Source organism: Ambystoma mexicanum, chromosome 9, assembly GCF_040938575.1.
Source record: "Ambystoma mexicanum isolate Mex_15411 chromosome 9, UKY_AmexF1_1, whole genome shotgun sequence".
Classification (NCBI taxonomy): Eukaryota; Metazoa; Chordata; class Amphibia; order Caudata; family Ambystomatidae; genus Ambystoma; species Ambystoma mexicanum.
Window position 1 is genome coordinate 1,468,324,341 of NC_090931.1, and position 26,067 is coordinate 1,468,350,407.

At 49.5% G+C, this 26,067-nt stretch overlaps 1 protein-coding gene across 2 annotated transcripts in view; it reads right to left on the reverse strand.

The window, feature by feature from the left end:
* ANKZF1 (ankyrin repeat and zinc finger peptidyl tRNA hydrolase 1) overlaps positions 1–26,067 on the reverse strand; it is an 803,428-nt gene that overhangs the window by 555,779 nt on the left and 221,582 nt on the right. For both annotated transcript variants that reach the window (XM_069616921.1, XM_069616920.1), the window contains exon 6: positions 21,982–22,097. In XM_069616921.1, coding sequence (XP_069473022.1) covers positions 21,982–22,097 — 116 coding nt within the window. The remainder of the gene's footprint in view (positions 1–21,981; positions 22,098–26,067) is intronic.

Consider the following 26,067-nt stretch of genomic DNA (forward strand, 5'->3'; position numbering starts at 1 on the left):
ACCGAACCTTCCTAAATCAATGCAAGCTCCATTTCCTATGTCGGCCCCAGGCATTTCCGGACTCTATTACTAAGGCGGCTTTTCTCCTCTCTCATTTGTCGGGGGTAGCGGCCACCTGGGCGAATCCCTTATTGGAAAACGACCACCCTGCTCTTTACGATTTTGACCTCCTGGTTAGTGAGATGGCCAAAGTGTTCGACACTAGATACAAGGCACATTCCCGGGATCTGGAATTACTCGATCTTACACAGGGCAAACAAACACTCATCGAGTACATCGCTCGCTTCAACCAACTCTCTGCAGAGACCTCATGGCCGGAGAACAAAAAAGCTATCGTGTTCTACAGGGGCCTCTGCAGTGCAATGAAAGATGCTCTTTCTGTGGTTCCCTCTCTCCCGGCCGTTTTTTCGGATCTGGTGGACCTAGCCCTGCAGGTGGACGCTCGACGTTCAGAGCGGAGGGCAGAAGCCGGGTTTTCCGTGCAATCACCTTCTTTGGGGGACACAAAACCCGAACCCATGCAGATAGGGGGAATACGTAGTCCGATAACCCAGGCCGAGCGAGAGCGCAGAAGGACAGATAATGCCTGTTTCTACTGCGGCATCAATGGGCACTACGTCAAGGAATGCCCCCGTCGCCCAAGAAACAAGAATCCGGGTTTTCCGAAAGCTCGCCCTTGAGACCGGGGGGACGGGCGAGCGTTTCTTTGACCCCCACTGAGCCCTCATTCGGTCCCATTAGACCCATCGTTGTCCAGGCTCTCTTGAAACCCACCGGGAACTGCATTCACCCAGTACACATAGTAATCGATTCAGGAGCCACGGGTTGTTTCGTAGATATCACGCTAGCCCATCGCCTCAACTTGCCTTTGATAACCAAGGAGTACCCAGAACCCGTGCAAGCGGTGGACGGGACCTCCCTTGCTTCGGGCCCGATCAAGCATCAAACAGCTCCTTTGGAGGTGGTGATCCAGGACACTCACAAGGAGACCATGTCCTTTGATCTCATCGCTACACCGCAATTCGGGATCATTCTGGGTATACCATGGCTTAGGCAACACAACCCGTTTATCAACTGGGGTACTGGACAGGTCTCCTTTGAGTCTGAGGTCTGCCAACATTACTGCTTAACGGAACCCGAATCTATCTCCAACCCTGCTAGTGTTCTTGGGGCCTTGACTGCTTTACACATGAACGATGGGGACCATCCGGTTGCAACGCCACATACCGTTGGAGCCGTTCAGGCCGGGATTCCCAGCGAATACCATGACTTCCTGACTGTTTTTGACAAGGCCTCTGCAGAAGGCCTGCCACCCCATAGGCCATATGATTGCCCTATTGATTTGTTCCCTGATGCCCCGATACCGAGAGGTAGGATTTATTCTCTATCACAGTCGGAGGAACAGGCCCTAAAAGAGTACATACAACAAGCCCTGCGGGTAGGTCATATCTGACCCTCCAATTCACCGGCTGCCAGTCCCATTTTTTTTGTCCCGAAGAAAGAGGGTGACCTACGACCCTGTGTGGACTATAGACGTTTGAATGCCATCACTGTGAAGAACCGTTATCCCATTCCCCTCATCTCCACGTTACTAGACAGGTTAACACATGCATCCATCTACACCAAACTGGACCTCCGGGGGGCATATAATCTGGTTCGCATGCGTCAGGGGGATGAGTGGAAGACTGCGTTTTGCACCCGACAGGGCCTTTTTGAATATACGGTAATGCCTTTTGGCTTATGAAATGCCCCAGCCACCTTCCAGCGCTTTGTTAACGAAGTATTCAGTGACATCTTAGACGTGTACGTCGTGGTCTATCTGGATGACATTTTGATTTTCTCCCCTTCTCTGGAAGACCACATCGTCCACGTTAGGGAGGTTTTGGCCCGTCTACACAGAAACGCCTTGTTTGCCAAGCCCGAAAAGTGCCTGTTTCACACTAAGGAGGTCGACTTCCTGGGGTTCCACCTAACGCCTGGGGGTCTGTCAATGAACCAGTCAAAGGTTCGTGCCATCACGGATTGGCCTGCTCCAAAGACCCTCAAGCAGTTGCAATCTTTTTTGGGTTTCGCTAATTTCTATCGGAGGTTCATTGCTGGCTTCTCCTCCATAGTGGCTCCCCTTACCGCTCTTACCAGTCCGCTGGTTCCGTTCTCTTGGACCCCGAAACATCAGCAGGCGTTTGAGGAGCTAAAAACCAGATTTGTGACTGCTCCCGTGCTTCAGCACCCGGACCCTGTACTCCCATACATCGTGGAGGCGGACGCTTCCTCTTTTGCTTTGGGTGCAGTCCTTTCCCAACCCTGTCCGGCCACTGGTCGTTTGCATCCCGTGGCTTTTCACTCACGGAAACTCACCTCAGCCGAGTTGCATTATACTGTCACTGAGAAGGAATTGTTGGCCATCAAGGACGCACTGCAAACCTGGCGTCACCACCTCCTTGGGGCCCGGCACCAGACCACGATTTATTCCGACCATAAGAACCTGCAGGACCTGGCTACCCTTAAATGCATTAATAGCCGACAGGTGCGTTGGCACCTGTTTTTCGCTGCTTATGATTTTGTAATTAGGCATAGACCGGGTGCTGTCCATGGGAAGGCCGATGCACTGTCACGTTCCCCGGGGGGGGAGTCTCTTCCGTCCTTTCCTGCCACGTTGCTCGAGGGGGGTCATGTCATTTGTGTCTGCACACCGTCCTCGTCCATGCAGTCCACCATCCGTCATTGGGTCTCCCAACATCCACACGCACTGGCGGAATGGGATCTGGTTCTTCAGGAGGGGTTACCATTTATCCAAGACAAGCTCTTTCTTCCCACTACCGACACACGCAACCAGGCACTAGAATGGTCACACGATGCCGCCATTAATGGCCACCCGGGGCAACGTCGCACTCTGGAACTGCTAAAACGCTGGTGTTGGTGGCCATCAATGAAACGTGACGTGGAGAACTATGTAAACACGTGCTCAGTGTGTGCACAGGGTAAATCACGCAGGGGTCGCCCACTGGGGTTACTCCAGCCATTACCGATTCCCCCCAGACCCTGGCACACTATCTCGATGGACCTCGTCACGGACCTGCCACGCAGGCAAGGTTTCGACACCATCTGGGTAGTGGTAGACTCCTATACCAAGATGGCACGCTTTGTACCTTGTACAGGGATACACTCCGCTCCTACCCTGGCCCAGTTGTTTTTCAAATCTGTGTTTTGTCTCTTCGGTCTGCCGCAGATCATTATATCAGATCGTGGGACTCAGTTTACTTCCCGTTTCTGGACAACCTTGACCAAGCTACTCGGCATTGATGCCCGCTTTTCCTCAGCCTATCACCCGCAAACAGATGGGCAAACAGAGGGTGAACCAAGCCCTCGAACAGTACCTGCGCTGTTTAACTCTCCAGTACCAAGACACGTGGCTTAACTTACTACACCTGGCGGAATTCGCCTATAACAACTCCCTGCACTCCTCCACTGGCTTTTCTCCCTTTTATTCCATGTACGGCCAGCATCCTCGCACCCTTCCATTTCCTGATTTCACTTCATCCACTACTCCTGCTGCCAATACCTGTGCCCGCGATCTAGTCTCGGTCCATGCGCAAACCCTAGTCCACTTGCGCGAAGCCCAGGTCTCCATGAAGTCCGCAGCTGACAAAAAACGGGTGGCGGCTCCCGAATATCGGGTGGGGAATCGAGTGTGGTTGTCCTCCCGCCACCTACACATCCCTGGCTGCCGCAAGTTGCTTCCCCGGTTTGTGGGTCCCTACCGTATAGTTAAAGTCCTGAACCCTGTGGCTCTACGGTTGTCTGTTCCTGCCACCTGGCGTATCCATCCGGTTTTTCATACCTCCTTGCTCAAACCCTGTCTAGGTCCTACCCGTCTCACTGCCCCTCCTGCCCCTGTCTCCTTGTCCTCTCCTGACATCTATGAGGTCAGTGCCATCTTGGGTTCCCGCCATATTCGGGGTCGCTTGCACTATCTCGTGGACTGGTTGGGTTACGGCCCTGAGGAACGTTCCTGGGTGCCCTCCAGGGATGTCCGGGCCCCCCAGTTGGTTGGCCAGTTCCATCGTGATCATCCATCCAGCCCACGGGGTCGTGGGCCATTAGGGGGGGGCTCTGTCGTGTCTCCCAACATTCGCCACCATCAAGACTCACGTGGCCTACGTGTCCCTGCAGGCGAGCGGCGAGGGTCTCCTGCCAAACAGAGGAGACCCTTACATCACGGCCCGAGGGATCTTCGCCCTTTCCTTCACTGGCACCTCCCGTGGAGGTTTTCACACGACTGGCGCTGCCGATTGGGCACACACAGAACCGCACGACACGTGACAAGGCATCCACAACGGCCTTCGTCACCATCACGGGTCATGTGACACAGACTACTCACGTTCCCCTCCCGTGATGTGATCACGTGACCTTCCACACAAGCTAAAGGGAGCAGAGAAACACGGAAGCACCGCTTCACAGCTGCTTCCTTCACGGACTGCTTTGGCGTTTTATGGATTTTGCTACCACGACTACTTGATCACGGAACTGTACACGGATTGCCTCATTCTTTATCCCGGATATCACGCTGTTTGTTTGCTACTGGTTTCTTGACTCGGAATTGCTCACTGGACTGCCTACGGATATTCCCTTGAACACAGAACTTTGGTTATTGACCCCGGAACTGCCTATTGGACTGCTCACGGATTGTCCCACGTATATGCCTCGGAGTTTTACATCACGCGTCCTGTCAGAGACACAATCGACCAGTGCCTGCTGTACCCCACTACTCCACCACACATCTCAGGCCACCCTCTCCTTCACTTTCGGGTAAGCCCCTTTTCTGTTATCCTATCATAAAGGCTTTTTTGTCCATTCCCTGTGTTGATTAACCCTCCGTTGCCTTACAGTGGTCAGGGGGTCCTTGGCGTTTCTGGTTCCTGATAAGACGACGTTCTCCACCTGTGGTTTCAAGCGCTGCACGGGCTGTGTTATTATTTCCTGCCTGAGTGGTGCTTGGGGTCGGAGGTGGTAGGACGAATCTGCACGACCACCAAGGGCTAGACAAATACGTCGGAGGACACAATCCCTTCGAAATACAGTTACTTGGTTTCTGGTGAATTTAACTTTTATTTCTGTTATATTTGAATTGCCACATATTTCCTTTATGAGTTTGATGTATGTATAAGTAGGAGGGACATATTCCTTTTGAAGAGTGTTTTCCTTTAGTTTATTTCAATAGGCAGGAAAAAACCTCATTAGGTTAGGGATAGTGAGGAGTTTGTCAAACCCTTTTGAGTTAATAAAATGGCATAGTATGAAAAACTGGCCGCCTCACATTTCTGACCCCTTTCAATGGACGAAGAAAAATTGCAATACTTCCAGACAGAGGTAACATATTTGGGTCACGTGATATCGCCCACAGGAAGAAAGGTAATGCCAGAGAGAGCAACTGCAGTTCAGAATATGCCCAGCCCGTTACTATGAAACAGATGCAGTAGTTCTTGGGACTCTAACTATTGTAGATCAGGGATCATGAGGCCCTTACTGCAAGGACTTAAGAGAGCACATAAGGTGAAAGGACTGATTGAATGGTCAGAAGAAATGGTGACTTGTTTTCGAGAGCTCAAGGCTGCGACCAGCAATGCTCCGGTCTTGGCGACCCCGGATTATAAAAATCCATTTTATTTACTCATTCGGATGCGCAGGTGATGACAGCTGTAGTAGCCCAGAAAACATCATTAGGCCATAAACCCATGGCTTATTACAGTGGACTAGACCCAGGTATGGCTATGTGCTAATTGTGTTTAATTTGCAAAACATGTTGGATTGGTTTGTTTTAACATTCTGTAGGGGCACTGCCCTGACGAAGGAGTATTGACTCCAAAATGCATTGGCTTTAGAGCGCTCCCTTCGATGAGGCAACAGCTGGCCTCCCCCACTGTTTAATATTAAATGTTCATCTTTTGCACTAAAGAAATTTCAGGACTCTTTTGTTTGAAACTTGACTCCCAACTTTAACACATGCTCTTGAGAACTATAAAGAAAGTGCATCTACTTGATTTACCCTTCTACAACCCATTGTTAACTCTGCAAGGAGAACAGTATGAAAGCGACTGGCTAACGGTGTGGTTTCCACCCAGTTTTTTCGTTTTACAGTTGTTTGGATCCCGGTGTATTTGGATCTCCTCAACCAGTCAGCTCCTCTGAATTTTGGCTAGATTAATTATTTGAGACAGTATTAATTCCATAATTCAAGGAAATTAGGTTGTGCCCACCTCCCATCTTCATCAGCCTCTTCTGCTCCGCCACGCCGGTAAGTACTGTTCATGAGCTTGCAAACAGGAACCAACGTCTTCTCCTTCACTGCCTATCTGAACACTGCGCTTGTGTGGTTTAGTTGTCCCGCGCACAGGTACTTTAGAAAAACAACTAGACTGCTTATTGTGGTTCAGGTTCTTGGTACATGGTTCAAACTCCTGCATCTTCCCTGTTTCAGTACTTGAAGAATTCTTGGAGTTGAAGTTCCTAGATGTTGCTAAACATATGGTATTGGAATAGTTTGGTTTCCTGGTTTTATAATAAAGAACCTTAGATGAAAAGGGTGTTCTGATTGAGCAGTGTAAGTTAGTGTCAAGGTTGTGTGTTTGGCCACACAAATAAGAAGAGGGTTCACTTCTCCCACCAGTAGGAACATGTATGGAACAAGTTACTTACCTGTAACTGTTGTTCTCCAGCATGGGTCTGGCATGGATTCACATGCTCATGAATATTCCCCGTCGTCAGGCTGGGAATCCTCGGTAAAGAAAAAATCAGTATCAGTTTCATTTCTGATCTGTCTTTCTTAGTAGTAACCAATCGCTGGTCTCTGGGTCGTACTGCCCCCAGCCAATGACTGCCCTCTCCCTAAGCCCCGTCCCTGGCAGCCGTCCTCAGATTTGGTAGCACGTAAAGTGGCAGTATGACCAAGTGAAGAGCCGCAGAGGGGTAGGCGGGAGGGTTCGCATGTGAATCCATGCCAGACCCATGCTGGATAACAACAGTTACAGGTAAGTAACTTGTTCCTTCTCCAGCAAGGGGTCTGGCATGGATTCACATGCTCATGAATATCAGAATACATAGCAGTACACACATGCACAACCACGTGGGAGGTGGCAAGGCTCAACATTAAGCATTTATCAACCCAACATTAAGCATCTCTTACCTCCTCACCAGGCCCACCTTTCAGGCGAACAGGTTGCGCAGCATTGCTTGGCCGACTCTGGACTCCTCCCCGGAATCCCGGTCGACGCAGTAGAATCTCCTGAAGGTGGGCGCCGAACTCCACGTAGCAGCCCTGCAGATGTCCAGCAAGGGCACACCAGATAGGAACGCCGTGGTAGCTGCGATCGCTCTGGTTGAGTGGGCTCTCGGACAGCCGGGCAGCGGTCGGTTTGCCAACCAGTGACAGTGCATGGTGCAGCCGGAGAGCCATCTGGAAAGGGAAGCCTTCGAGAGGGCCTTACCTTGGTTCACAGGTCCAAAGTTCACAAAAAGCTGTGATGTCTTCCGAAAGGTCTTCGTGCGGTCCACGTAGAACTTCAGCGCTCTAGCCACATCTAGCGAGTGCAGAGTCCTCTCGGCCGTCGACGAAGGTGACGGGAAGAAAATAGGCAACACCAAGGGCTCGTTGAGGTGGAAGTCTGACGGCACCTTGGGCATGAAGGAGAGGTGCGTCCTAAGCACCACCCTCGTCTGATGGAAAGTGTAACGCTTACCTTAGACTCTGCGGGAACACCACTCTTGAGGATAACTACTACTCTTCTTGGGGAACGTTGCTATCTCACTAAGGTCTCTTCTTCTATGCCACCTGGAATCTAATGAATAAACAAGGAGCTTATGAACAAGGATTCTATTATGAAGCAGGAGAGCAACTTCTATTCCTGTAAAACCTTCTCCTTAATTAGTGTCACCTTTTTACCTTAGTTTATGTTATGATGGGCTCTCCATCCTGCTTCTGCGCAGGGGCGCATGTTCTGTAGAAGGGAAAACTGCTATCATGGGCAAGGGGAATGATACTTCCAAAACTAGTGCAAAATGAAGAAATAGCAATCACTAAGACTAAATGTGTCTAATAATGTTATAGTTTCCTAAGGTGCATGAGGGTGTTTCAATTTAACTCTCTCTACTAACCGGAGAATGTGCTAAAACCACCTATATACACTACAGCAGATAAACCCCCTCCCAAGACCACCTAATGAGCATATAGTTCTCCCAAGAAGTAGTCCACAATTCACTGTGCGAATTACACGCCACACTATGACAGTACATGCTCAAAAACAAAGCGCTCGTGAGGAATTTCCATTCAGCAAAACAATGACAGAATGCGCTCAAAACACAAGCGCTCGTGAGGAATTTCCTTTTAGCAAAACACGCAACCTTCAAAGCAACAAACACTAAACGGCACATGAATATATATGAAAGCAATACTTGCGGTGTGCCGATAGCGAAAGAAAGATTCACTTCTGACAGAACTCTCTCTCAGAGAATGCTCGAATTCCTCACAGATGAATTGACTGTAGAGCCCGGAATAAGTACAATAACGAACGCTCGAATTCTATGAGCTCAGAGAGGGAGAAAAACCATAAGGGGAACGGGGCTGTAAACTAAGGAATTCTGTGACAGGAATGCTGTGGTATTCTTTTGATGAAGCCGAACCGCGGTAAGCGTCACCTGCTACAGCAGAGACGACACGAAGCGCGGTGGAACTAAGGGGAGGGGCTTAAGTACTCCGAATACAATCAACACTAGACCACACAGCCTTTCTCCTGGGAAGACAAACAGGCGGCCATGTTAAGTGATGCGGAAATCCCTGACACTTAATTAATCCACAATGTTCTCCCTGTTCTTTGGCCATGAATGATAGGCAAACAATCAAGACATCTTGGGCGCAATTCTAAGGGGAAACCCTGTGGTCATGACAGAAAGTCAGGTAAGGAGGTTTACAGGAAAGGGCCTGGATTTCTCCCACTCGTCGTGCGGAGGTGATGGCCACAAGAAACGCTGTTTTCCACGAGAGAAACTTCAACGGCGCTGCATGCATAGGCTCGAATGGCGGTCCCATGAGCCTGCTCAGCACCACGTTGAGCTCCCACGCCGGGCCGGAGCCTTCACTGGCAGGAATGAACGGAACAGTCCCTTCATGAATTCCTTCACCAGACGATGAGACCACAGAGATGATCGTCCTGGGGTTCTGGTATATCTAGAGATCGCTGCTAGATGTATCTTGATGGAGGCGTGGGCCAGCCCCGCCTTGGCCAGCGACAGTAGATACGGCAACACTTGAGGGGCCGTAATCCGCAGAGGGTTAATCTTCTGTGCACGGCACCAGACAGAGAACCTCTCCCACTTGTGTCCATAGCACTTGAGAGTCGAGGACGCCCTGGCCTTAGCAAGCACCGCCTTGCAGTCTGCCGGGATATCGTACCCTCCGAACTCTAGTGCTGCAGGAGCCGGGCCTGCAAGTTCAGCGACACTGGGTCCTGATGGAGGATGGCGCCTCCTTCTCGGTGAGAAGATCCGGGTCCGTCGGCAGCTTGACCGGTGGGGACGTTGATATGTCCAGAAGGTCCGGGAACCAGATCTGCCTCGGCCACGCTGGTGCGACGAGGATCATCCTGCACCGGGACCGTTAGAGTTGGCTGATGAGTCGTGGTAGCAGAGGCAACGGTGGGAATGCGTACAGAAACAGGCCGTCCCAGGGGAATGAGAAGGCATCGCCCATGCTCCCCGGCTGGGGAAATCTGCTGGCGAAGTTCTGGTACTTGCTGTTCGGCGCCGTCGTGAAGAGGTCGATCTGGGGATTGCCCCATCGTCGGAATAGGGGATCCACTTGATCCTGTTTCAGCTCCCACTCGTGACAAGACCTCAGCTCCCTGATTAGTGAGTCTGCGATGGTGTTTTTTATTTCTGCCAGGTGGAAGGGTACCAGAAACATCCCCTGGGTGACAGCCCAGTGCCACAGATCCTGGGCTTCCTTGGACAGGGCTGAGGATCTGGTGCCTCCGTGTTTTCGAATGTAGAACATCATGGTGGTGTTGTCGGTGAAAATCCTCACCACTTTGCCCTTGAGAGACGGGAGGAAGGACTTGAGGGCCCAAAAGACGGCCCGAAGTTCCAGGACGTTGATGTGGAGGTGTCTCTCCTCCGGGAGCCACAGGCCTCTCGCATGGAGGTCTCCGGTGTGGGCGCCCCATCCCTCCAGGAACGCGTCCGTTGTCACCGTCTCTTGATGTGTCGGTGTCTGGAAATCCGTGCCCGTCGTTAAGTGGGCGCGAGAGCCCCACCACCGGATAGCTTGGCGAAAAGTCTTGTTGAGAGAGATCCTGTCCTCGAAGCAGCCCGTCGCTTGCATCCAACGGGCGTCGAGGAATTCCTGCAGGGGTCGCATCCGCAGCCTGCACAGGCGTATCAGGAAAATGCAGGAGGACATCATGCCGAGAAGGGACTTGATGGATCTCACCCTGGCCACATCCGAGGTCAACAGCCGTTGAACCTTGCCCAGGATGGCTTTCGTTCCCTCTTCCGACGGTGAAGCCAGCCGTGCCACTGTGTCGAGCTTGGCTCCCAGAAACAGGGCGACTTGCGACGGTACCAGATGAGATTTGGGGAAGTTGATGGAAAATCCCAGGTCCGTCAGGAGTTGAACGGTCGTCGCTGTGTGCTCTACGGCGAGTTCCTTTGATCTTGCTCGTATGAGCCAATCGTCCAGGTAGGGTAGACGTGGATCCCCCGCAGGCGCAGCAACTGGTGCCAGGCACTTTGTGAATACCCGGGGCGCTGACTTCAGTCCGAAGGGCAGGGCCTTGAATTGGTAGTGCCGTCCTTGCACTACGAACCTTAGGAACTTTCGGTGCCGCTTTAGGATGGGGATGTGGAAATAGGCATCCTCCAGGTCCAGAGACGACAGGAAGTTGCCCTCCTCCAGCTGTGCTAGCACATGCTGGAGGGTCACCATCCGGAACTTCTTGGATTTTATGTACCTGTTGAGTCGAAGGAGGTCCAGGATGGGTTGCCATCCGCCGGTCTTCTTTAGTACGAGGAAATACCTTGAGTACACTCCGGAGCCCCGGCGCCCCCTTGGCACGGGTTCAATGGCTCCCTTTCCTAGCATGGCTCGTACCTCCTGGAGTAGTGAGGGACGTGGTTTTCCTTTCTGGCCACGGGTGGAATGTGGGGACATTTCCTTGAGAACTCTAGGGTGTGCCCGTTGGCCAGGGCGTCCAGCACCCAACGGTCGGTGGAGATGGACTGACCACACGCTGACGAAGTTCGCCAGCCGGCCTCCCACTGGGGTGCTCAGGTGGGGGCCCGACGCTACGGTCAGTCCTGCTTCGACGCTGCCTTGCCCCCTTGGCCACCTTGATGACGACGACGAGATCCTCTTGAGTTTCCCCAGCCTCGGTAGGCCCCCTGCGACGAGGAGCGAGCCGCTTGACGGTATGCTGGGGAACTGCCGCTGGATCCTCTGGAGGCACCTCTGCCTCCGGTGTTATGAAAGGGCGGCCGTCGCTGTTGGAGGACACCCAAAGCGCGTGCCGTCTCGTTGTCCGCCTTGATGGCTTGTAGCGACTCGTCCACCGTCTTGCCAAAGAGGTTGGTGCCGTCGAACGGCATGTCCAGAACTCTGGTTTGTACATCCTGGCGGAAGTCCGTGGCCTTGAGCGAGCCGCGCCGACGGAGGCAAACGCTGTTGCCCATTTGGCAAAAACCGGTGTCGGCAATGTCTGTGGCGACCGTTATGGCGTGGTCCGACGCCACTTCTCCTTCCTGAAGGATCTCGAGGGCCTCCGCTCTCTTGTCGTATGGGAGGAAGTCCAGCAGGGGAGCGGTCTTGTACCAGAGCTCCCTGTCGTAGCGGGCCACTATGGCGAGGGCATTGGCTGCTTTGATTGTCGTCGCCACTGACAAGATCACTCGTCGTCCCATGGAATCCAGCTTCTTCCCCTCACCATCGGGTGGGGAAGTCGAAGTTGATGCCGTTGCCCCAGCCGCCTTCTTCTTAGCTGCCGCGGATACCACGGAATCCGGCGACGGCTGTGCCCTGAGACACATGGGGGCAGAGTCCGGGACTCGGTACTTCTTCTCGTACATGTCTCTTCTGGCTGGGGCCGTGGAAGGGTTCTTGAGGAGAGCTAGCCCCTCTTCCCAAATGTCATCCAGCAGAGGTATAGAGGACAGTCTTCCTTTTGGCTTCCCGCCGTTGGTAGAGGAAGCCCTCTTTTTTCTGCTCTTCTGGGCAGAGCTGGAAGAGCTTGGATGCCCTGGCGATCATGGCGTGAAAAGAGCCAATTTCGTCGGGGGGAGAGGCCCGAGGAGGTGGGGACGGGGGATTCATCTCATCGTCGTCATCCGTGCCCGTCGTCGCCGTCCCGGTACCCGTTCCCGTGGGGGATAGGGGTGGCGGGGGCTGAAACGGTGGTGGAGGATGGATCCTTCTCCACTTGTTCTGCGGGCTCCCCGACGGGCTGGGCGCCGCCAGGTCATCGGTGGGGGTTAAGGGCATTCTTGTCCTTATCTCCGAGCAGAGGGCCTGAATCACCATCAGGTTAGCTCCAGAATTATCCTGGGGTACGGCCGGTTGCGACGGGGCTGACTGAATGGGCCTGGGTTCCTCCTCGGCCCGATCCTCCACGTCGCCTCCGTCGCTTTCCTCGTCGGCCTCGTTGGGATCCCTCCCACGGGCCTTGGATGCTTCGTGCTTCTCGTCCAAAAGCTTATGGACTCTCGCCAGCTCGTCCTCCGAGGTGGATTCCGTGTCCGTTTGGGCTAACACGCCCCCCCCCCCTCTTTTTCCTGCCGGGGTTTCACGGGGGTCTTCTCGATCGGAGTGAAAGATGATTCCCTCTGTGGCGGCAGGGAAACTCTTGCCCCTGAGGTCGTCTCCACTGGGATAACCTCCTTAGGTTTCGCCAGGGCAGCTACGACTCCCTCAATAGAGGCCTTAGCCTGGTGCATCTGGGCCTTCGCAACCTTGGGCGTGCCTGAGGCCTTCACCTTGGGGGGAGGGGCACTGCCTCGCTCCCCCTCGGCTGTAACCGTCGGGACCAACCAGGGCTTCTCCAGAAGCCTACCTGGGTTCTCCGACTTCCTCTTCCCCGACCCAGAGCGTTGGTTCATGGAGGATGGCGTCGGGGATAATGCGCCCTGCCTAGCATCCCTGGAGCCCGACCGTTCGGCGCTCCCGGACCCAGCAGACTCGCGGTTCTTTGCCATCTGTTGGGCCCCCGTCGCCGGAGCGCCCTAAAAGGTCTTAGAAGACCGCTCGACCTTCTTCTTCTTGTCGCCTGCTGGGCTCTTACCTTCCAGCCAGTTGGCGAGTCGGGTCTGCCGATCCCTCATGGTGCGCTCGGACATGTTGCAGCAAAACGCACAGTCTTTTTCCACATGCGTTTTGTCTCCATGAAGGCAGTAGAGGCAGCGAGAGTGTTCATCCTCCTTGAACACGTTCTGTAATCCGCATCCAGGGCAGCTCCTGAAAAGCTTGGATCCGGGCGTCGTGTTTCCCTTTTCCTGGGCCCTAACCACGCGGGGTAGGCCTCAAATCCTCCGGGGTGGAAACTCAATGAAACTTCGCCCTTGAGGGGCGTAGAAAAATTCCAAAACGGGTCCCTGTTGATCGGAAGTAGAAAACGGTGGAGCTTGAGGCTCGATTGACCGGAAAAATGAGTTTTAGACTCTTGAAAAAAATCGCAAACGCAGTAAAGCTCGAGAGCTATAGCACGAGGACTCCCAACACTTGAACGTGCGGTAAAAATCTGAGGATGGCTGCCAGGGGCGGGGCTTAGGGAGAGGGCAGTCATTGGCTGGGGGCAGTATGACCCAGAGACCAGTGATTGGTTACTACAAAGAACGACAGATCAGAAACGAACCGGATACTGATTTTTTCCTTTACCGAGGATTCCCAGCCTGATGACGGGGAATATTCATGAGCATCTGAATCCATGCCAGACCCCATGCTGGAGAACTGACAGTATGTCATGAGGGTCTGGGGCATCAGAGGGTCTTCCTCATGGAAATGTGTCTCTGGTATAAGGGGGCTCTGCCTCATGGGAAAGGGGGTGATACCGCAACTAGTCCTAGTCCAGAATCTCCCCGGTAGCCGTCTCCTCCAATGTGATCCTCCCTCATAAAACCGTCTCCAGGGTCAGGATCAGGAAGCAGCTGCCTACTTCTGGCTACAGGGGTGGAAGCCACCGCCAGGGAATCCGTGATGACTCCACTGGATTTATCACAGGACCCACTTCTTTAATGCCTTGTTTTCAGAGATCACTTTGCCCTTGGGGAGCAAGCACAGGTTGTGCTCGGTGTTCCACCGTCAAGCTAATGGGGTTGTGGAGAGTTTAAATGAAATTCTTAAAGTTTGTCTAAACATTACATTGATCTGGGAAAAAATTGGATGCACTGCCTTCCGCTGGCCTTGTTTTTTTAAGGAATCAGCCAGGGAAGGAGTTTAGTTTAGTTTATTATTTGATAATGCGCTCCAAACCCAGGAGTAGCCGGGCGCAGCAGATACAAGAATACTTAAGCTTGAGTTACATGCATAGGAAACATACAGATTATCATACAGAGTGTCATCTCAGACCACATGAGATGGTGACAGGGCGTAGAATGCAAACACAACTTTCACCTGCATGCACAGTTTCAGATGCCCACAAGACAGCAGAGATTTGTGGTGAGGAGTTTAGGAAATACCTTAGGGGTTTAACCAAAAGTGTCAGACTTATATTTTCACAGGTTGTGTTTTCTCATCAGCAGTCACTGGAAGGAAACATTCAAGAACCCGAAGAGCTACATTGGTCACAGCTGCTCCCCGAGGACCTGGCTTTTGTTTGTTGTCTAGTCTGACATTGGTACGAAAGGTGTTTCCATGGGCCGTACCGCGTGATATTCGCGACTCCAACTGCTGTGAAACTGTAGTGCAACAAGAGCTAAATCCATATCGGTGACATGGGGAGGGATACCAGTGCCCCTCCACCAGCACAGGAGCAAGAGCAGGTCCAAAAGAGAAGTATGCCCTAGGATTCGCAGTTCATTCCACTAGAGAGGGTGGGACAAATAAAGCCTGTAACTGTTGTAAATATTAAGAAGAAATGAGGATTTAAAATTAATGTTAGCATGTTTGATTGTATGTTTTTTTGTTTTTCTTGTTATTCTGTTTAGGTGTGCCAAACAGTGTAAATGTGAATATTTTTAATTTGTCTATTGATGTAGGACTTAAAGGGTTATTTAGGCGGACCTGGTCCACCCCATAGAGGACCAGACATGGGTGGACATTTGGTCAAGAAACCATGGCTCCTCAAAATGTGTGACAAATCAGGAATGTGACTTTAAATTGATATAATGGTATTACCCCCCGGTGAGGCTGCACTGCATCAAAAGTTCGCTGAACCCGGCTTGTTGGAGGAAATGTGGGACTTGGGGGACATATTTTCACATGTGGTGGGAATGCCCTCTAATTCGAACCTTTTGGGAGAAAGTGTTTCACTCAATTGACGCTATCACTGAAGTCCGACTCCCTATGGAGGCTGAAGTGACTTTACTGGGGATACCAGTGCCGGGGGTATAACCCGAGATCGGGGGTGACGGCCAAGTTAATCACTCATCTGCTTCTAGCCGTGAGGATAACGATTCCCTGGGCTTGGAAAACCACAGGTGGCCCGCTACTGCCCCTCTGGTGGGCCAAAATCTGGGGCATTCTAGTGGCGGAGAAGGTCACAGCGGCTAAAGAGGGGTTGTTACATCAGTTCACTAACATTTGCTCCCTGATCTTGGAGTACGGGCTGGACTTTCCTGCGCAAGCACACAAACCGTACCTAGTGGCGCAGTTCTTGCGAAGCCGTTAAAAATGGTGGGAATTACCGGATTCTGGCAGGATTGGGAGGGCAAATGCATGGACAACATAGGGAGGGTAGGGTGGGAATAGATTAAAGGCTCTAAGATATTTTATATGTCTATCTGGTCCCTAATGCCAGTTAAATGCTATGTGACAGCAACCTATTTTAAATAAAGTTGGTAAAAAAAGTGTTATTTAGACCGCAAAGAAGTACAGATTCCTAACTTATGAAAGAGTATGATAATGTAAATTCAGATCAAATAGTGGATTCACATGGCTTTGCAGCTGATAATTTCTGGTAAAGGTATATGAGGAGGGGGGGGGAGAGAGATCTATAGGGTCAGGCTAAATCTGGTCTTTTATCCCCCATGCTTATGGTGTATCTAGACTGTTTATTCCTGATGAAATAGAGTCAAAGGAGGCACTGTGTCCGGTGCACCTAGCCTTGTTCGCAACGGCTGAAGAGTTGCAGAGCTGGAGGAATGAGGGGATTATCGGAAGAAGGGGTGGCGCAGATTAATAAGGATTGTGGAAATATCTGGAATAAATATCTGAAATGCTTGATGTGGCTCCAGGAGCCAGAGAAACCTGTTAAGATCCAGTTACTTACAAGTTTGTTTTTCTCTGTGTTTTAAGGGCAATGGCACAGTGCCTGTTGGCACAAATGGGAACTGTAGCTGTACACTTCGCATTGCTGATTTGATTGGAGGTACATCAGCACTCCTCGATGTGTCCTGGGTCTTGTGGACAGTTTTCTTACTGACAATTACCTCCAGTCTGGTTAGGTGTGTGCTGTCTCACTACAGTGCATGTGCCTGTTCTCATTGTGCCAGAAGAGCATACGATACTTGCCAACCGATGCCTAAAGCCACATCTATACCCATTTTGTCCCCTTTGTCCCTTGCATCCCTTGTTCCATCAAATATGAACAATCTATTGACTTTGCCTGGACATGAGGAAGTGGAATCTTTGAATCAGACTAAAAGGTCGAATTACATATCTACAGCATCTACAGAAGCCCATATGAACATTCCTGAACAATACAGATTGTTCAGTAGAAGTGAGATGGTATTTTCGTCTCTTTTGGCCCCCAGTGTTCAATCTATTGCTAATGCGAATAGGCTCCAGGTCACTCGCTATGAGCTTTTACTGTTTATCAACTCTTTAGAATCAGCTTTCAGTGCTATAAAAGAAGAACTGCAGGCCTCGAGGCTTGTGGCTCTTCAAAACAGGTAGACCCTCGACCTCCAGACAGCCATGGAGGGGGCGTTTGTCAGAAAATAGGGAGCACATGTTGCACCTTTGGGCCCTTAATGATTCAGAAAATGGGACTCTAACACAGACAATCGCACTCGGACTGAGTTAGAAATGGATCCAGGGTTGGTTGGGATTCCAAGTGCTGTCCTATGTCCGCCACCAAATTGTGATGATTGTGTGGAACATTGGGTAGATTGCGGAAACAGTGGGGGGAAGAGTTGGGTTTGTTTATCGGACGAGTATGCTCATAGCTGGACTAGCATTAGAGATGGTTGTAGGGTCTTGATTCCCCAACATGATGTTTTAAAAGGATAAGGAATGAGCTTATTAGTTAATGAATTAACTAAGAGGGAGGGGGGGGGCGTTGGGATGGTCGAAAATAATAATAATAATAATAATAATAATAATAATAATAATAATAATAATAATAATGAAAATTGTTTCAATGGGAAAGAAGGGTTTGTGTTGCGTGTGCCATATTGGTGATTAGGGTAGAAGCGATGTTAGCACGACGTTGCAATCTGGTTTGTATCTAGTATAGTTAATGAGAATGGGATGAGTGTTACTATTAGTGTTATTTTGTGTATAGTTGATACATTTTAGATTTGCATACATGTAGCAACATATTGACAAGCATGCAGATATAGTGTGAGTACAATGTAGGTGTGAGGCGTGCAATGTAGTGCCTAAAGATGGGAAGCAAAGAGCTTTATATGTGCATGCGAGAAAACAGATTCCCGGATGGGAAAACCACTGTGAAGGGACGCGGTAGTCTTGAACACATGTGCACAGCCACATATACACAGCGTTTTCAGGGAAATGTGTTTGGGACAGTTAGGGAGCAGGGGGTACAAGGTGAATACATGGGAAGGTTGTATACCGTAGGTCCCTCATGGCTGGGGTTTGTGTAGGCCGCAGAAACCTAGGTTGGCGAGATAAACTTTGTGCAACATGGAGAGCTGGTTGACCAAGGTTGAAGGATTGGAGAAGGCAGCTAACAGCATTCGACCAGCTGTGATAATATCAAATGGTCAGTTACGGTCAGGACGAAATTAAGTGTTAGTGGCCCATAGGTTTACGACCTGGTGCTGATGTGGATAAGAGATGTAATCTTCCTAAGAACATGGTAGTTTGTAATTCAGTGACCAGTGACGTCGGCCACATGGCAGGGTCGACTTGGGGCCAGGTAATAAACCTGGTGCAAGAGCTGCTTAAAGGCAGAGGTGACAAATAGTTTATGGGTTTCAATTAGGTTCTAAGGGAAATTACCAGGATATGGACAAAGGCCATGTGAGCTGAAATGGTAGTAGTAATAGATTAGCATGAAACGAGAAATACCAGCAAGTCTGGGTGGATATGAACTTTATCACCGGCTCAAAGGAAACTTGTTTCTTTCTCTCCCTCCTCATATTGATGAAGTGTTCTTTTAAAAGCCATGTGCATCACGCCCGGGTTGAAGAGGTCCCAGACCAGATGGAACTTGTAATAAATTAGGATTGTTGTAGGTGCATATGTATTCACGTGATTATGTCACGACCGACTATGGAAAGAGCCCAAAAAGGGGTTGTACTATAAATATGAGATAATGCAAATGTATATTGAAGGGGATGGTGGCTAGTTTAATATATCCAATAAGAGCGTGGGAGCGTAGGGGGATTAGATTTCCTTGTACAGGGTCAGCCAATTATATTTGGGGCGATGACTTTGTAATGAAATATGTGGGAGTGTGTTAAATGTTGCAACAATGTATGTAAAGTGCAACTTTTGTGTGGTTCGAGGAGAATCGGGTTAGTTCTGTCTCTAAGGAGTCGTCTAGCCCCTCCCGGCGGCCATTGGTATACAATAAACTTGCTTTACGGTTAAACGTGTACTCACTTCTTGAGAGGTGGGCCTATTTTGAGTAAGGATAGCAGATGTCCACACCGACACAGTGGAGAGGCCTGCACAAAGGGAATATGACCTCCACTCTACAATTTCAGTTGATTACTTCACGTACTTGGCTGCAATTCATGAAACCACTGGGGCCTAACTCTTAGGTTATGCAGACAACACATGATCATGTGTTCGGACTACACAATACCTAGTGACATATAGTTTCAAAGAACTATATAAAAGAACGATGTGGTTGACATGCATGTTTGAAAAGTCTTCTCTGGTCAATCTGGCCATTGAATCTTTTCAATCCTAGATAAGGGCCTAGCGCCTTCACATACTGTCACAGATTGCCTCAAGAACACACCAACTCTCGATGGTTCGAGGGTTTTCATTACATTATTTGAGATGAGGTTCACTGGGGGACATCCCTCTCTCCATTGGCCTTTATCTTCCTTAGACCAGGTATTTCTGAATCCAGAGATGGTCACTAGAAATAGAGGACCACTACTGTGTAAGATCTAACTGGCTATTGGTGGGAGCCTAAAGGCAATCGCTTTATCGTCTCTTGCTCCCTCCAGGAATTTGTATGTGGATCCTAATCGGAGGTCCCACAAGAATAACAGGCCTCAATAAATGGTACCCTTGAATCACCCAATTCTCACTTTATTATTCCTTCTCACACTTCTGTACTCCTTGCCCTGATGTGATCTCTTTTCTTTCCGTTCTTTTTACTCCCCTCCCATCTCTTCCACCCACTTCCCTCTTTTCTCCCTCGCTCTGATGTTATTCCGATGTTCTACTACTCTCCCTCGGCCTTACTACCCTCCCCTCTACTGCTTTCCCCTCTCCTCCACTACTCTCCACTCTCCTCCCCACTACCCTCCAGTCTCCTCCCCCACTACTTTTCACTACTCTCCACCCGCCTCTGCTTTACTACTTCTCCCAGCTCCACTGCCACTACACACCACCAATCCTTCAACAGTTACCCTCCTTTCACTCTCTCAATCACCTTCCTGATTCATTCCACTACACTCCCTCTTAATCTCATTCCCTCCCCTTCCCTACTACACATGCACTATCACACCCAAGTACCACTTTCTCTCACTAACCAATACCTCACCCTGCACATGCTTTCTGAAATCCTCAACGCTCCGCTGCACAGACCTTCCTCTGCCTGGTCTCTCAGTCTGCCTTCACTTCACCCAAACAACCCACACAACGCTTGATCTTCCTGCTCGCCACCATCCTTCCCTTTTCCCCTTCCATTGGCTGTCCACCACAGCTGGCTCCACATGCCAATTGAGGACTTCCTTTCCCCAATGGTCTGGGTTAAAGACATCACAAATCATAAAGCAGCTTGTAAACCCTGCAACCTTTTAGAAAGCAGGCCCACAGCATTCTGTAATGGAGGCCTGATGTGATCAAAGCAATTTCAAAAGTTTGTTTGCAAGTTGCATGGAGTGTCTGGATTGCCGGTCTGTTTCCCATGAATCTGACTGCTGAGTCATCTGATGGGACTCCGTCACAAGGAATCCTGGTATCAGTGGTTCTACGGGACAAGAGAAAGAACACAGGCCAGCATATGACGCACAGCAGGTATGGGGCAGGCAAAAGTGGCACTTTATTTTTTAAACCAGGCACATGTAGAAAGGACAGCGCTTGGGGCTCTCTGAACTCCCCAACCCCACCTCTGGGAGAGGTCTGGCTCTGACCTGTACCCGTACAGGCCTCCTGCCCCAGGTTCAGAGGGGTCTCCAGCTCTTCTTGACAGTTTAAGGCCTCTTCTCCTGTCAAGGTATGCTGTTTGGCAGTGCCACGCGGTAATTCATCACCTGGTTATTACGTAATGTGATGCCACCTCCCCAAGCCCATATTACATTGCTCCCAATTGAACGGTAGTACAAAGCACAAGTTAACAGAATGACTAACTACCGGAAGCCTTCACAGAGAGGAATCGGGCAACAGAAGAAAACAGCATTGTGAATTGGTAAGCATACCAGAAATGTAATTTTGTCAACACAAGATCATAAGCAAAAAACAAATAATTGGAGGCCGGGAGGGGTTGGTTTCCCATGCACTGGCGTGCAGCAATGAAGTGGACATTCAATTGAATGTTTGAGTAATTTGATTCAATCAAGCAATTTGGCTCACACGTGCTCCACATGCTTGTGCTTGGTCAGGTCCACATAGTAGATACAAATTGGTTTGACTGCGGACTACTTTCTCAGATGAGCCTCATTGCACAAATCCTTTTAAGCCAGTCTCCCAGCAGCTATACCGAAGCACAGAGGAGCTAACATTTTGCAAACAAAAAGAGAACAATAAACAAAACCGAAAGTACAAAAGAGCATCAGGAAGTCTATTAACCGATTACATTTTATGCTTCTGCTGTTTTATTGACAAATCTGGGGTTTGGAAAAATATAAGAAAAAATGCTTTCAGCATTGCCCGAATGCAAGACTTTCAATCCTACATTCTCATATATATAGACTTCAACTCAGTCCCTCATGGACTAGACTGCGCCACTGAAAAATGGCCGTACATATGGCCCTGTCACAGTGCGCAACCTGGTGTACGTCTGATTTTCAGGGACGCAGTGTAGAGGGAAGCAGGTAGAGGCCACGTTATCTGGTAAAGTGAATAGTGGGGACAGGGGGAGTGTGGTGGCAGGGCCACGTAGCAGGAGGAGAGATGCGAGGGGACACCTGTTGCGGAGCGGGCTCACCTCCCTAGCCTCATATGGGGGGCTCCCCCTTGGGTAAACGGGACAAATTCCCTCGATTTGTCACATACCATGCAAATCCTTTCCTCACTCTGACGCCTGCACTTGAACAGCTGCTCATGCTCCTGATTTTCATACACGCATGTGCCAGCACTACCAGGCCACACCCACCTTCTGCACTCTGACTGACTTAAGCATGTGTAGCAGGACAAGCCACAGGGTAAGCAAGGAGTGTTACTAGAGTATCTGGAGAAGTAGGTTCGTTTCTTCTTACCCTCTGAAAACAGCACCTGCAAAGTGCCCTCCACCAGCCATGAGAATAGCCCAGCATGGTTTTGCCTGTAGACTCTTCAAGGCCATCACCAACTCATCCACCTCTTCAGGACAGTCCTGGCGAATATAAAAAGTGCAAGATTAGGATAGATCTTTGAAAAGTTCCCGATTGACTTCTTCTAGAACTACAGGCGTATTTCAGCATTAAGGTAAGTATTTTCTAAGGCGTGACTGAAGACACGTTGTACTTGTCAAGGGATATGGACAGATTACTAAAAAGGAGCTCATGTTACCAGACTTGGTACATTTTTGAAAATGTATGCCCTTTAATGAGCGATAGCATGAATAGGTTACTTGCCTGCAACACTGGTTTTCCAGCACATGATTTTCACAGATTCACATGCTCGCATTTGCTGGAGCACATCAGAAGACGCTCAAAAAAACATGCTGATGTTTGAACAGCATTAAACCCCAATGTAGTCAAGAAGAAAAACAACCACACTGGAGAAAGAACAATGTTGGCAAGACATTCCTGTCCATCTAGCACAGAAACTTCCATAGACGCTCAACTTGCTTTGAAAAGCAAGCCACTCAACCACTGATGAGGTGGGAAAGAACGAACGTTAGCTACTTAAAGAGATTTCATAATGCAGCTTGACATTTTGCTTCCAGGCGAAGAATTCCTGAACCACACTGTGTGGATAGTCACATATTTCAGGTTTATTGACCAAGTCGGACGCAACCTTGAATGTGTCCTGATATTACAAAGTTTGTAAGTCACTGGATACCAGAACTCCTTACAGAATTCATCTGCTGAAACAACACACACATGGATACAGTGATTAATAAACACAAAGGAGGCATGAACTCTTTTCATGCCATCAATAGAGTACAAAAGGATGGTGCTGGAATCTGGTGTAGGCAACCAACGCTTGGACCATGATCCTGCGGGATAAAAACGCAGCCAAACAAATGGAATGATTATAATGCAATTCAGAAACCATGTTTTGGCATAATGCCTTGAAGCCTAAGAGTTTATTCCTAGGTTAATTAAAAAGCAACTTTCCATAAATGAATTCGAGGTCAGAGATGCACTGATTCAAAATGTGGACCAATTTGCTTTAAATTAACTCCAGAATAGGGACTGGAAACACAATAAGAAGGCATTATGCGATACCCCAACGAATCATGACTGCATGGCAAAATCTAAATAAAGAAGGAGTACCTGGCCTAGGATAAGCGGGCAATGCTTCCAGGTATTTCACAATCAAACAGTAATTAAGCCCAAAATATGCCAAATCGACCAAAAAGAAAATAATATATCAATTAGCTATATCAATTATGCAAGAAAGGCCCTTTGTTGCATATCAAACAGTATAATTTACATTTGAAACAATTATTGACAAAGCCAATAGTTTGGCCTTAAGAAGCCTTCTACATATGTTTGCGACTGGCATTCACAGTGGCCCAGCTATTGCCACCACATGCAAAGGTACTAGTATCATTTGCTCTGGCACTCACATCATATAACTATATACCAGCTGTTGCCAGCAAAGCACAAAGTGCACACACCATTGGCAGATTTTGCCTTCAAATGCCCAAGTGAACATATTATGGGGAAGGTATTCAAAGACTGGGAAGGGGAGTGAAAAAATGCCATCATGCTACACAGCACCTCCACTCTTATAATGCAAGGGCACTTGCCTGTCACAACCCTGTCTTAGGGAGCATGCTGTGTATCCTTTTGAAACATGCTAAATTCGAAAGGATACAAGTAGCATAAAATGTATGAGTGAATGGATGGATGTGATGGAGCACAAGTTGCACATTATCCAACTGAGTCTTTGACTCCTCAGCAGTCACATGATGTTTCCTGCAGCACTGAGAAAGAAGACAAAGGTGGACGACGAGACATACTAGTAGAGTGCAGTGGCATAACACAAAATGACAGGGGTCCCTTGCGAGCACTGCTGAGCATATTCTGCGCCACAGACTCTCAGGCGGCATGGGCCACCACTCATACTGAATTATTATGATCATGCTGCTGCATTGGCGTGATGCAAACTGCATTAGGTGAAAGATGTCAGGCTTTCACACTTCTTAGGCTGTCACAATCCACAATGCCAAGGGGTATGGTTTCTTCCTGTGGCCTACTTAGGTTTTCCAGCTTCTCTGCTATTTGTAAGGTGGACCTGGTTCACTATCCTGCCGGGTACTATACTTGTTCGTATCATGGCTTCTTTAGTTAGTATAGCAGACCAGGTTCACTATCCTGCCAGGTACTGCTATTGTTCATATTGCGGATGTAAAAACCTCTCTGTATTTTTGGTTCCCAGACCCTTGTTCCATCTGTGATTATTTCTTCATACTCTTTCTTGCACTTAGGGTCCCAGACCCCTACTTCATATGCAGTAGTTCCTTTATAGTCTATTTCACAGGCTTCCCTCCCAGCCTTGAATTCAAGGGTACTTTTACCCTTGTTAAGGGGTTCCCAGATCTGTCCTGTGTTCCCACCAGCAAGCCCCTGCAAGCTTCTACGCCTTCAGGAAGCTTTGTTCGGGCTCCGGCCTGCTCTAGGAGTCGATCTCTTGCACCCTGTGCTCTCTGTGTCATCCGCCCCAGCGTCTCTGGAGTTGCTGCTGCCTGCTTCTGGTATGCGCGGTGCAGTCTCTTCTCTTGAGCAGGCCTCTGTGGTCTCTTTCCAGCAGGGAGAATGGGGTCCTTCTTCCTCCTACCCTTTCTGGAGGTTTCAGCTTCTTGCCTCGCGTCTCAGCTCTTTGGGTCTCCCTTGTCCGCTCTGCCAATCTTCTTGAATCTCTTCGAGGAAGGGCTGTGCGAACTCTTCAGTTCTTCTTCCCTTTTTAGGTATCTGTAGCTTACTGATTGTCCATATTGATTAGACTGCTGGAGATGATTGCGCCGGACGCTCACCATTATTCTGCGCCTCTTCTTCGTCCCAGTATTGATATTATTCCTCTCAACTAGGTTGCTTGAAATCTTCTTCGTCTCAGTACTTTTCCAAGATTCATTCAGGGAGTCCCTAATCTTCCTTGTCTCAGTACTTTGGAAGATGTTTGGATGCTCTCCCTTACATAGGTACATGGAAGAGCGTGAAACCATGTTACCCTGTATAAGCTAGGGAGATGGAGGGTATGGGATATACAGGTTATATTGCATTCTTCCCTGATAATCGTCCTGAGGTCCACAGGGGGTATTCCCTCCCATGAGATCTACCCACTGAGTACGGCCCTAGGGGGACTATCGGCCTCATGGGAAGGGAAGCAGGGATGATATCATGGGATTTGTCACAGTGGACGGTAACATTATTATGCACAAGGCAGTAGCGGAGGCAGCGGTTTGTGCCAGGGCGGGGGTCGGCAGCTCCTGAGCGGGCATGGTAAACAATTCAAAGGGAGTGGCAGCAGGAGAATATCTCAGCATTGCCAGTGTAAATCATTTCATGAAGGAGAGTCCCTAATAAATGGCAGCATTCCTAGTGTAAAACATTTTGATTTTGTGGTAACAATCTATGCCATTGCGGTCACGGTAAATAGCTTTTATGGAGCTGCACACACAATCTAGGCTTGTATGATCACTGTAAATCACATTGATGAAGCTGCAGTCACATTGATGAAGCTGCAGTCACAATCTATTCCAGAATTTTCAATTTAGCAAATTGTCACCATCAATAACTTCCATGATGCAGCCCCATGACTCCAAACACATGGATGCATCGCACACACACATCACTCACACACACCCCCATCACACACAAACATCACTCACGCAATTAATAAGAAGCAAGGACATGCACAAACTAACTCCGCCGGTGTAGGAAGAAAACCACTAAAAGAATGGCCTTCTCTGTCCCCAGACTCTGGAACCTCCTCCCGTCAACACCAGAGGCACCCCCTCACTTTTACATTTCATGAGGGCGCTCAAGACCCTCCTCTTCAATGAATGACTTCTCACTAATGCCTAGGTCCACACACCCTTCACTCTCCACTGTAAGAAACCTGAGGGTATCCCCACTCCTACTCCCCCCCCCCCGGATCCTCTGCTCAGGTGGCCAGGGAAAGGCTATCGC